The 13,211-nt window shown below is 37.4% G+C and overlaps 1 protein-coding gene across 1 annotated transcript; it reads left to right on the forward strand.

Moving 5' to 3' along the window:
* Nucleotides 1–606: 606 nt before the first annotated feature.
* Nucleotides 607–8,856, forward strand: odad3 (outer dynein arm docking complex subunit 3). The gene is made up of 13 exons (XM_044113637.1): nucleotides 607–783; nucleotides 970–1,082; nucleotides 1,774–1,800; nucleotides 1,932–2,123; nucleotides 2,331–2,432; nucleotides 4,744–4,869; nucleotides 5,093–5,215; nucleotides 5,938–6,084; nucleotides 6,195–6,355; nucleotides 6,457–6,613; nucleotides 6,701–6,850; nucleotides 8,451–8,538; nucleotides 8,639–8,856. The coding sequence occupies exons 1-13, from the start codon at nucleotides 705–707 to the stop codon at nucleotides 8,746–8,748; spliced, it is 1,575 nt and encodes a 524-aa protein (XP_043969572.1). The 5' UTR covers nucleotides 607–704; the 3' UTR covers nucleotides 8,749–8,856.
* Nucleotides 8,857–13,211: the final 4,355 nt, after the last annotated feature.

Genomic DNA, 13,211 nt, shown 5'->3' on the forward strand with positions numbered 1-13,211 from the left:
TGTTGTTGCGCATAGATTATAGGAATATTTCTGGAGGAAAATATAAGAGACAAGATGGTTTTTTTTTATGTTTTGGTTTTACATTGTTCTTAGTGCCGTTTACAGCACAGAGGTGAACATCACTTATCTATTTTTGGGACTGTATCACCATCATAGTCAACATCATCAACCACAACTTCATTTATAAAGCGCTTTAACGCCAGCCACAGCTGACATAAATTTATTTTGAAATGACACATTCTTGTTTGTAAAAAGGACATAGACCTACCATTTCATTCTATTTTTTGTATGACTCCTTCAATTAAAAAAGTTTTGTTGTTGTAATTTTTGTTTTAGTAATAGGTAAGTATATTCACAGTTTTACATTTTCTGAACCAACACCCAAAATTACAGTATTTTATGCCTATATACCTTCCCATCAATCCACCTTAGATATTAATGCGAAACCCCAAAACATTTTACCTTGAATATCAATTGTAACCCGCCGAAGATATATTATATTCTTGGGCCTACTGGTACTTTTGTGCTTGCTGCTAAGATTTGTTGTACATATTCTGTTTAAATAAAGTTTGGGGGGCAGGTGGGGAAATGATCGCAGTCTTCGTTTACACGTTGCTAAGCAACGGTACAGCCCTCTGAAGCCGCTTCGAGTTGAGTAAACTCTCTCAGTTTTTACTAACTAGGTCCAAAATTAGCGTTCAAAAATGTTGTCTTTTGGCCCAAACGTGAGACTGTCACTGCAGGAACAGAAAGCGGAGCTTCAAGATAAAATTCAGTTGCTGGGTAAGTTCGTGACTCAACTGTCTCACGGTTTTGGGTTTTCAGCTGTTTCCATGTTTGGTACTACTTACTTTGCTGCTAGCTTACATTGATGTCTTACTTTTAAAGGAGCTCTAGGTTAACTTAAAACGTGAATGACTGCAGTGCTCACATTTTTTTGTTGCTGCTATTATTAAATGTGTCCACTAGAGAGCGAAGGGACTGCATTTTATGAGCGTTCTCAGTCCGTTATCAAGAAGAACCATGAGATCATCCTCCAACTGAGGCCGGCGAACCAGAAGCTGCACAAAGAACTGGCACAGGTCATCCTTTTACTAAGATGTATCCTATTTAGCAGTCTTAATCAAACATAAATTCAGTTGTTCTTTTCAGTGATTATGTTGTGCTACTGAGAGACTATATCTTAATAAATAACCTTTTTTGTGTGTTTTATTTCTTTGTGTAGTTTGTGCTTAATTTCCATCTTAGTTATGTCAGCCATTTGGTTTCAGTTTTATTGACCAATCAATAAAAGCAAGCATTTGGAAGAAGATGCTAAACTAAAACTGAACTTTTTGACAATGTGCGAAAGGAACATGAAATCTACTTGTTATCCTGAACATTACATCCCTAGCATGAAATAGTTGCAGCAAAAGACTTTACTGACATGGTGGTTTACCTTCCAGCAAAGTTTAAACCTATACACAATCCGTGGACAGACTTGAAAGTGGATGTTTGCAGACGCTCTCCGCTCATCCTGACTGAGCTCGAGCTATCTTGCAAAAGAGATGTTGAACAACTTCTACATCCTGTCTCTAGCTGGTTCAGACATACTGTAATGAGACTTGCTGCAACAAACTGTATTAACATTGTTCTACAAAGTATTTTGTACTTCGCTCATGTAAATTTGTGCAGTATGTGATTACAACTAGTTCAAGAATGAATGAATGCTTATGCAAATGTATAAAAGGCTAATAAAAAAATGTAAACAAATTTCTGTGTGTTTTAAATTAGGTAGATCAACACAACTTGTCAAAAGAGGTGAGAGGCAAAGTTTTTATGTTACTAATAAATATGCCTGACAGGTGATATTTCTGGTTTCAAAAGCATCTAAAAGCTGTTAAGTGTGCTTTGTATTTGCCTGTTAAAAACTGCTCTTTTTTTCCCCTCAGAAAGCAGCTTCAAAACTAGGACAAGAGCTACTGTTCCGAAGAAGACGTCTCGATGCTCTAACCCACACCACCCTGAACTACCAGCAGCGCCTTGATGAGCTTAGAATAGAAGAAGAGAGACGGAACCAGGAGCACACCAGAGCAGCTACGTCCGTTGTAGCTTCGGAGTTTGAGCTAGAGGAAGACGCAATGGTAGTTTACCCTCTGATCTCTAAAAATGTGTCAAGCTTTAACCACTAGCGATGGTAATTGGCTTTTAATCAACTGAACTAGCTGACATTCGTCATGTTCTTTGCAGTATTCATTTTGAATACACTGACATTGCAGCTACTGTGTATTAACAACATACTCTTTAGATCTACCAGCAGGATTGTTACTTGTTTGTGGGCATCTCCTCAGAATTTCCGTATGCTGGAGAACCGTCTGGATAAATTTCAGTTCAAGTGCAAGGAGGCTGAAAAATGCAGGAAGATCAATGTGAAGCTCAAGGCACAGATGCAGGTAGGTGGATGATGCTCCTTCTTAACGACACACTTTCTGTTTCGCCCTATTTACCTGCAGTTGGTCATTTTTGACAGTGATCCTCATTAACTGGAAAAGACACTGTCGGGGAAAAAAAGCTGCGCAACCAGCCTGACACTACATGAGAAAGTAATTGCACCCTTGGCAACAATAGCATAGCAACAAAAGTACCACTCTGGAGTTCACGCTATGACCAGGAAAGTGAGGCCTGCAGTTCTTTAGATATTCTTGATTTCTTTGTTATCTCCTGGATACACCACCTGTGACCTCGTGGACTAATTATGATAAGTGGGTCATTCCGGAGATGGTGTATTATTATTATTTGCATTTAAAGCCATAGAAATGTTATTTATACAACTTTGTTTCTCATTTATTCATGAATTTCTTGCAATCGGGATGCGAGGGTTTACTCACACTCCTTAAGATATTTTAGCCTACTTCATATTTCCAACCAGGTTCTATTTACATGATTTCTTGTTTCTACAAGTAAAGTATTAATCTATTCGATTCGAGTCAGGTAAACACATTCAGTCGTAATTTAACGAGGACAGGATTGAACAAAGGCCCATGTTGGTTTTAATAGCTTTTTTTCTACTTAATGAGATCACTATGTAAAGATAGCATTTTGTATTTATTCTGGTTGTTGTATGGCATCAAAATATATTTGATCTGGAACACCTGAGTGTGAGAAAAAAGCAGAAACATAGGAAACCTATAGGGTGCGACAAATACTCCCTAATGAGTTACCTGCTTGACAGTGAGCTCATTCGTTCATTGTTTGGTCTGCGGTTCATATTTGTTGAGACTTTAATCATCGTAACAAAGGATGGGTTATGTGGCGCTCTGGAGAGCAAAGAGGTGCTTTAATGTAGGACTAGTTACTAAAGGTGAAAGACCACAGCAGTACAGTACTTTCTGACCCAGTTTGTTGATTATCTGTCTGAATAATAAAAATGCATAGTCACCACAGTAACACCATGTTCGGTAAATAATACCGTCTACACTCCCTGAGCTGCTTTGTCAGCATTACAATACATGAGGACCTGATACATTCAGAAGAGGGAGACTGAATTCCTGTGCTTGAAATGAACTCTAATACATTATTTAATGCCAATAAGATGTTTCATCGACTTTTCTAACCAAACTTCTAACCTCAAGTTTTTAACTTCCTGTCTGGTGTTTGGGGATATTCCTTCAAATATTTCCACATTATGTTCTTTTCTCAGGATCCCATTTATTTTATGAAGTGCACCAGTCCCTCACAAAGCCAAGCATTTCTCTTTTATTTTCTCATGATGGTAAACAAGGAAGCTGGATGTTTGAAGTGTTTTCCTAAGACGCACCCAATGGAGTTCCTCTATATCAAGACAATCAGAAGCAAACTCAGGATCATATGGGCTTCGGAGCTTAAGAAATGTAAAAAGTTCTCTAATAACTGATTTATAATCTGGCTTTTAGCAAACTTTAGCAGTCCTAGCTGACCCAAAACAGGCACAAAAACAATCTGATTTAATATCAGACAGTGAGAAACAAAAACTTTTACATTTTTTTGTTATTGTTTTGTTTTTTTGTTTTGTTTTTTTTTTCAGAATGAACCATCACAGAATGGGCTTGTTCTTATAACAAACCAGATACTTTTTTTAATCTTTATCACAGAGGAGGTCGAGCTTTGAGTTTACCAAAGAGATAGTTATTTAAGCTCTTCCTCAGCTGTATTAATATTTCAGTGATATTGTAACAAGTAATTATAGAAATTCACATACCATTTTATTAACATCAATAACTTTAATACCAAAATTATGCTCCTCAGCTGTTGCTATTTAACCTCTTCTGTTGTGGGGTCATTTTAGTCAACTGTTATTTTATTTTTGTGTGTATTTGAATTAACAAAACTATGAAAGTCATTGTTAATTCAAATTATCTCTTAGTATTTGCAAAGTTATCTTCTATTTTCTGTAATTTTCTGAAAATCATGGAATTTAACTGATTTGCATATGTTTATTTGTACTTCTTTATCCATTTTTGTTTTGTAATGATTAGAGGACCTAATTGTTCAAACAAGCTGAGGTACTAAACCACTAAGCTATTTATATTTTTTTTTTAAATCTAAGAGTCTATACATTCACATTTCACATAAAGAGTGTTATTGTTGAGGATTTAACTTGACATGATATGACTTGAGAATGAAGTATGTGATGCTTCCTCTGTTTTTTTTTTTCATATGTTACCCTCCTTTCTTACACTGTGGTTTCGCATGGTTTCACGTGCCTTTTCCATTTCAACCAACCAGGATGAGTTTCGGAGTTACGGAGCACAGATCGACAATTTGGAAAAAGAATTGCTGAGGTACAGACAGGAGTTTCACAACCTGGAGGCCCTAAATATGGAGGCTTACCTCTCAAAAACAGCTGCTGAGGTGAACCGCCGAATGTTTCTGGAAAGATATTAACATATTGTTCTCTCTTTCTTTTCCGCATGTTTTAAGAGTGATGATTTTCTAACATTTATCAACGTCAGCAAATCCATTTTTGCCAGACTATTCATGACGCATTTTTGCCATGTTGAATTATTTTATTAACTCCCTGGTCCTTCTTGCTTTTAATCCTTTTAACCGTGTGTCTCTGTCTGGCGTCCGTCAGGCTGATTTACACCAGCTGGAGGAACAGCTGTTGAAAGAACACAAGGAGAGAGAAAGTAACATAGCAAGGTTAAGGCATAAAGTTGATCAGCGCAAGGTTCAGACTGAAAAGCCTGACAAAAAGGTGAGATGTAAATGTTCTTTACCTTGGGAGAATTGTCCTATTAGGAGACAGACACTGATTTAGATTTAGATTTAGATTTAGATTTAGATTTAGATGCAAATAAGCTTAGGATATACATTTTTAAAAAGTTACTTGTCATCTAAGGACAAGTGATTTTGGTTTGTCTGCAATACGGCTGAAGTAATTAATCAAATTAATTGTGATGAGTCAGTTATTGAAATAATCGTCAACTAATTTAGGAATCAATTAGCGGAGCATGCAGGTTAAAAAAAAAGGCCATTTCCTAAAAGAACAACACACTCAGACCTGCAATTAAACCAAAACTTTACTGAAAATATATGCTTTTAGCATTCACAATAAAAGAAAAAATATATACTTTCCAGAACTCCTCAAGTGGCATTTTTCGCCTCACCCGATTCAAATTCTGTTTAAAAAAAAACCCACCTCACGATATTCTACTACTAATTGGTTAATCCACAGACTAGCATTACACTGCACTGATGTTGAGTCAAGAAGGAGAGATTAAGCTTTTCACATGTTGTTGGAATAATTTTTTTTAACCTGCAGAAGCGTCCTTTGCTACAAATAATCAAGCGTACACTAAAGGAACGCTATGTTATTTCATTTTAGGTAATAAAATGTTTATTTCCTTATTTACAAAGACATTTAATGTTTGTCTATTTACCTATCTTAATATTTGTATTCACCCTGGTTTTCTGCAGGCACAGAGAACAGCTCTGGAGGCAGATGAGTTGGACAGCGAGGCCCAGCAAAGCACCAGGATCATACCTGAAGAAGAGAAAGCCAACCCCATCTTTGAGGAGATCTTGAAGAACCTCAAGGAAGCCACCGGAGTCTCAGATTTGCAGGTATAAATGTTAAGAACAGAACAAACAAACAAACAAACAAAGGAACACGGTAAACCTGACAAGAAAACAGATTCATGCTATTCTTTTAATCTTCCATGTCATCCACGCAGGACGCTGTGGAACATTTTACCTTAGAGAAGGAGAATTGTCAACGTTTAGAGAATCTAAAGAAACAGAATGACGAGGCCTTGGAGAAGCTGAAGGAGGAGAAGGAGCTGCTTAGCAAACAGTTTGATCAAATGAAATACTCTGGGGAGGCCAAGCTGTCCAGGTGCAGCCGATTCATCAGAGATCGCTCACCTTGTTTATGTTTCTCCTCATTTGAACGACTTGTGCTGAAAGATTTTAAGTGGTTCTCTGTCTTGTTATTAGTGAGATGCAGAAGTTGGAGGAGTGTGAGCAGCAGCTGGAGGTCCAGCTACAGAGACGTGATGCAGACGCAGAGCGCCTGGCCGACAATGTGAAGGCCCTCGGCGCCATCAGAGCCGGAGTTGAGCACCTGGCAGGGAAACTGCAGGACTCCTCTCCTGTAAATCACAGACGCCACTCGACTTTTACATCAGCCTTTCAGCTAACGGTGCAGTTCATTTTTGTTCTGATTTTGTGCCTCTTCCAGATGGAGGACAAACCTTTCAAATTATTACCAACTTCAGATGAGTTTGTGCTGGAGCTTTTGAACCAGTGTGGCACGAAACTGCGGATCTTACTAAATGAACTTGAAGGGAGGGACATGGCCTCTGTCATGAAGGAGATAGAAGAAGATGAGGTAAGTGTACGACTACGTCACAGGAAATATTTGGCACTTGGGAAACTACTTTTCCCTGTATAAAAATAAACCTGCATGGCAGTTCTTTGGGCTTTTTAAGACAAATTTGTCTGGGAGGAAAATCAGATAAGGTGATGACAAATTTGATTAGAGCTGCTGCTGATGATGATGCACCGTTGAATCACTCAGGTCCGACTGGTTAGTTTACCTAAGCTTCCAATTCAGGGACCAAGTTTAGTGCCAAGATTCATAAAACTAGCAGGTCTTGAGTTATTAACGTTAACACCATCACAAGGAAAGTTCCACATGCGGCTTATTTCTCAGGTATTCCTAAGTATCTGTGCCTAAGTTACAAGCTTGTGGTTCCAGAACAGTTTTGTTGTTTTATTCGGTTATAATCAACAATATAGCCACAACAACATCGGCACTGGTCCAATAAGTAAATCTGGGTTGATATTAACTACACATGCTTATTTCCGTTTTGTCACCATTTGTGTTTCAGGAAGGGCCAACATGGATGAGGTTGATCATGTTTATTTGCCCTGTCATGTGACAGTGATTGTGATGCAGCACAGTATTATGGCGTCTGGGTCGCTTTTACATGGTGTCAGAAATGTAGGGAAATATATACAATATATGTATCGTATAGGTAGTAATAATATCGGCTGTTGGATTTGGCTCAAATCTAATATGGGGTCGATTCATATAATTTCTCAAGTCATAAGATAGAAAGCTCATTGTATCATTTTTGGGGCCTTCTTTTATAAGTCTGAAAAGATTGAAGCTAAGGAAAACATCTAATAATATCTATGTAATATATATATATAAATCTACTGTAAAATGTATAAATTAGAGCAGTAGATGACACAACACTGGAAATATTGGTCTATTTTTCAGTAATGGACATTCAGGAAACTCAATATTAACTAAGGCTGTATTAGTTGTAACATTATTCTCCGTGTTAATTGAGGCATCATTGCAATATTGACAGCAATTTCTTCAACCAACCAACCAGACAGTATATTGTTTTTCTTCCAGTAATCATGCATTTGGTGATCTGATCACTGGCTCTTTGCTTTTTAATTCTCTCTAAATAAGGAATAGATGAGTGGAGTACAAAAGCAGTGAGAGCTGTTTGATATTACTCTCTCATTGTCCTGAAAAGGACTATTGATTAGAGCAGATATCCATCAGAGAGCATCTTCTCCTTTTTACTTCCCTAGCCCTCTACTGCAGCCTGTCCTCTCTTTATACCTGCACTGCAATTGTATACTAATCACATATAAAACAACCTGACTAGTGGTATTCTGTCTGGGTAACTTGTTGTCAGCGCTGATATAACCTTCATTCTCATGTTGTCATTTGTAAGGCATGTTGGATGAAAACATCTCCCAGTCATTAGAGTAAATGAAATCCGAAGATTCTCAAAACATGTATGCTACTGAAAACTGAATACCAGTTTTTCTGTGATGAATAAAGTCTGTTTAGTCTTTAAAAGGCTGCTTTTACAGGAAAAAAAGAGCTAAAAACAAATTCAAAACACCTATTTTTTTTTTACTTCAACATCATTTGCTTGTATTTTTTTTTTTCTACTGAGCAGTTCTACATGACGATTGAAGGGAGGCTTCCCAAGACCAACACCAAAGTGAAAGTACCACACAAACCAATAAAGGACATCGGCAAAGAAGGTGGGTTGTAACAATCCACACAACCACGCCTACACACACACACACACACACACACACACAGACTGTAAAATATCTCTTTGTGTCCATGCTTGTGTCACAGAGGGTGAAATCAAAGAAGATGAGATTGACATCATAACGCGAGATGCCCTGAAGCGTCAGTCTCAGGTCATCATTGAATCCAACTTGAGCAAAAAGCCTTGGAAAAAATAAGTCCTGATCCAAAGCAACAAGAGTAACACAAAGTGTAGTACAACTGTGAAGTAGAAGGGAAATGACATGTGGTGGGGCTGTTTTTCCGAATAAAAATGTGAAAAATGGCGTACGCAGAAGGATATTCTCCAGTCAGATGAGACTGCATGCTTAATTATCTTATGTAAAGGAAAACTACCACTGTACTTCACCCTTAACACACAATCTTCACAGAATGTGAAATGCGTTGACGTGAGGGTCATATCATCATATTCAGCAGGGGCAGAGAAGCTTGCAATGTAGCTATACATGGCAATCTTCCATGCCCTCTAGCGGGTAAACAATGGTTATAGGTGCAGTATTATGTAAACAAATTAAACGAAGTGTTACTTTTATTCATTCATGAGAAATTCTTGAATCTCCCATGGCAACCATTTTGTTTGGAAAAACGCCTGGTTTCTCAAAGCCCCGCCTTTTCTTTGAAGCTCCTCCCCGGAAACACAGTTTCCATTTGAGTTTTCGCCTCAAATAGCACCGCTCTCCCACAACTACCCCAGTCAGCCATTTGAAAACACCTGGTGGAACTGTGATTCTGCTGAGCTTATCTTAGGAACTACTTCTAAGTGAAGCACTGGGAAAAATGGTAAAGACCTAATGGAGAAGGCGGCATGATGGAAAGAGCAAGAGCTTGTTAAAGAGACAGTGGCACAGTTTCAAGACGTTAAATTGCAAAGTCAAATTTCTTTTAAGTCTTGTTTGATTTACAACTGAAGGTAGCATAGTTATTTGATTGTGCTATAAAATGGCACTATGTGCATGCAAAATATATAATACTGCCCCTTTAACAAACAACCAAAGGTGCAATAGAGTCCTTTATATCCATTGCACTGTTCACAAACTCTCCACATTAAAGTGTCTGAGCCTGAGCTATTTCACAAAGAAAAACAGACAGAAATTCAATCGCAATGCCAGCATTGCAACTGAATTTCTGTCTATTTGTCTTTTGGGTGAAAAGCATTACTCAAACGATTTGTGGCTATATTTGCAGCAAAGGTGGCTGTACAAAGTATTGACTTGGAGTTGCTGAATACAAATGCATGCCACATTTTTTAAATCTTTATTATGGTTAAAAAAAATAAAAAATTCCAGCTATGCACTAATTTGTGTAGGTCTATCACATTAAATCCCAGTAAATTGCATTGGAGTTTGTGGTTGTAAAATGAAAACAAAGGAAAGATTTCACGAGTTAAAATGTTTTTGTGACAATTCAATGTGTATAGCAACGCTCAGTTGCTATAAATACTAAAATAATCTAATAAAAATGATTAATATCTCATTGTACATGTTGCATCGTCACCTGACATCATCGGTTAGATGATCCTCGTTAAATGATCGGTGTGTGTGTGTGTGTGTGTGTGTTCTCGTGTCAGCTTTGTTTTGACAACAGCCGTGTGCTGCTGATGGTGTTGCACCAACACAGATATTTCCACCTATCACCAGGCAACATTTCTGTCGTTGCCTCCTGGGAGTCAACGACAGAAAGTTGCTCCGACTTATGAATCCTTTCACTGTGAATAGAGTCAAGTTTCAGGGAAGATTTTGTCCTTTTTTTTTTCTTTTTTTTTTGCTTCTAGTGTCTGAAACCAGTTCATTGTAAACATTGGTTTCAAATTGCAGATATTACGCCGCAGAGCCACGAAAACCTACACCTATGACATATTCAGACTCTATTCTTCATTAGGATGAATCAGAACCCGCTGGCATGGTTAAATGCAACACGTTAAGCACGTCAGGCACAAGTTCTGCAGCTTTATTCAGAGAATTCATGTGTTGTTGGAGCCAGCTCTTGAATGTCATGTGCTCACCTTTGTTCTCTGACCTCTCAAATGTCTGCCCTATGCCAGAGGGAATTTCTGTTTTTAGATGCAAAGCAAACGTCTTACACGTTGACCCAGCAGCTGCAGCCAGAAACACTTCGATCCAAGTAGTTCAACAGGTGCCTGGTTCTCTGTGTGTGTGTCTGTGACGTAAGGAAGGTGACAATAAAGCAGCTTTGGCGTAATGTTAGCTCCAGTTCTGTTCTTTTTTTTTGTTCTTTTCTTTTCTAAAATTAGTTTCTCCAGAGTTTGTGTTGCGTTCATCGTTTGTGTTCCCTTTTGTTTGATCCTGCATTCGTCCATAGTCAGGCTGGTAAAAGGTAATCCAAGCTACTGCTAGGCCTTGTGAAGGGATGTTAGGTGTATTCATTTAATAAGGAATTCTGTGTATTTATTACATGTACAACTAAATAATAAGTCGTTGTTTGCATTTGTCATGATGCATTCATGTCAGAAATAATTATTTAGGTATCAATGTATTTATTTTCCAGCTTCTGTGGCCTGTGGCAGTGTTGTCCCTGTCTGCAGACGGACAGATAGACATGCTTGATGTGCTGCAGCACAAGACTTAATAATTAGACACTTACTGATTTATGCGTTCAACATGTAATTAACACAAATTTTGATCAAATATTTGCACATTCAGTTATTTCGTGTTTTAACTTTTAAATAATTATTCAAGAATGTTTATGTAATGTTTACATGTCCAATCTATTTTTCCTATTAACATCACATTTATAAATATTCATTTAATCGTCAATTTATGTTTTGAAGTGTACGGTTTTTTTCACTAACAGGAAAGTACTGCCCAGAACAGTGAAATATATGTACTCATATCATAATAAATACAGCTCCTACTTAAATGTTTGCTAAGTCCATTTTTAAATTGTGTTTTGTCATTTAATTGGACATTTAAATGTAATTATTATTGTTCCGATATTATTTAAATGATCACATGTAAATATTTATTTTATAAATTATGAATTTATTTGTTAAATTGTGGCACTTTTGACATTAAGGATAAGCAAATTCAAACAATTACACTAATGAGAATAAACAAAGATTGAACCTTAAAAAAAAACTATATTAAATATTCATAATATAAACGATACAAGTGCATATAAACAAACGAGAATATCAGTAAAGGATAAATTATTACAGTAATTTGAACTAGAAAATTAATCTTCCCCAAACTTAAAACTGTTGATTGATTCATCGAAATGCTCCGCAAACAGGTTTTTAGACATGTTCGAGTAATCTGTTCGGCTTTCAGCCTAAATGCTCCGACTGTCATGAGTTGTCATCGAGACTCACCTGTCAATCACCCCGCCAGGTGAGACAGTTATTTAAAACCACGATCTCGCTGTTTTCGACTGTATTCATAGCAAAGCAAAAGTATTTCTAGGATTTTTTGCACATTCCTTCATCGAAAGAATCGTCGTACTTACGTACAGTCTCGTGTTTTGTTTTTTTGTTTTTTGGGTTGTTTTTTTAACGCACTACTGAAGTGAAAATGAGGGCAGCGAGTTTGTGCATTGTTTTCATGAGCATTGAGCTGGAATGATTTGATTTTATTAAACAGCAGTTTTACACATAACAGAGTAGGCTGCAGCTAAACAAGGAGGAGGCCTTTACCACGGACTCATGCGCAGGGCATCATCCTCCCACTGACTCAGAGAACAATCAGCCCTCTGAGATAAATGCCAGATTCTCTTCCTCCGAGCTTCACTTGTCTCTACGTGAAGCTCGGACGTGGACAAACAGGCAAAAGGAGCCGGGATAGAGGTAAGTAAATGCATGTTTTCTGTGTATCTGCACTCTTTTGTGTTCAGATTTATTCATTTTTTACATTTTCTTTTTGTAATTATGCACCTTATGAAAGTCCTCAATGTTATCTATGCATTATATCTGCCATAACTGGTACTGAAAATGATTTTTGATGACTGCCATAGTACTCAAGAGCTTGGATTAATTGGCCATTACTTACACTGTTTTTCTAATTAGTGCACAAAAACTGAATGTAACCTAATGTATGAATTAGAATATAATTAGAAAGGTAGTTTATTTGTTTTACCATTTGAAAAAGGAAACTTTATACAGATTCTTTGTTGATATGTTGCAGGCATTTAGATCCAAATTTACTCTAATACACCACAAAATCTTACCAAGCATTTTTGGTCTAGTTTCTAGTGCAGATATCTGAACACACTTGATATCTTACAAGTAACCTTTTATCAAGAAATAGGAGCTTATTTTAAGTAAATAAATCCTTAATATAAATGAAGAAATATTAGTTCCATTGGAAGATTATTTCACTTGCATAACCAGGTAAAACTGCCTTGTTGTAAGAGATATAATATAAAATGGCACTCTGGTTGGTGAGCAGTGATGGGTTATATGATGGCATGTTGCCTCTTTCATACTTGCAGACTCTAATATCACTCTGACTGGCTGAAATAAGATGAGTACACCCGTTTTCACGCTTTCCTCCCAAACACAGATGAGGCAGCAGGTGTGGGAGATCACTTATGAGAGGTGTGTGGGCCTGTGAGCGTGACCGACTCAAACCGGGAAATGAGGACCACTCTTCCTTTGTGCGGAGGCGAT

This window comes from Gambusia affinis, linkage group LG04 (genome assembly GCF_019740435.1).
Source record: "Gambusia affinis linkage group LG04, SWU_Gaff_1.0, whole genome shotgun sequence".
Classification (NCBI taxonomy): Eukaryota; Metazoa; Chordata; class Actinopteri; order Cyprinodontiformes; family Poeciliidae; genus Gambusia; species Gambusia affinis.

What these genes read in the sequence shown, in the direction of transcription:
- odad3 (XM_044113637.1), top strand. Translation starts at nt 705, where the DNA reads ATGTTGTCTTTTGGCCCAAACGTGAGACTGTCACTGCAGGAACAGAAA. An exon ending in AACACAACTTGTCAAAAGAG is followed by an intron (nt 1,801 to 1,931) that starts GTGAGAGGCAAA and finishes TTTTCCCCTCAG; the next exon opens with AAAGCAGCTTCAAAACTAGG. An exon ending in AGCTCAAGGCACAGATGCAG is followed by an intron (nt 2,433 to 4,743) that starts GTAGGTGGATGA and finishes TCAACCAACCAG; the next exon opens with GATGAGTTTCGGAGTTACGG.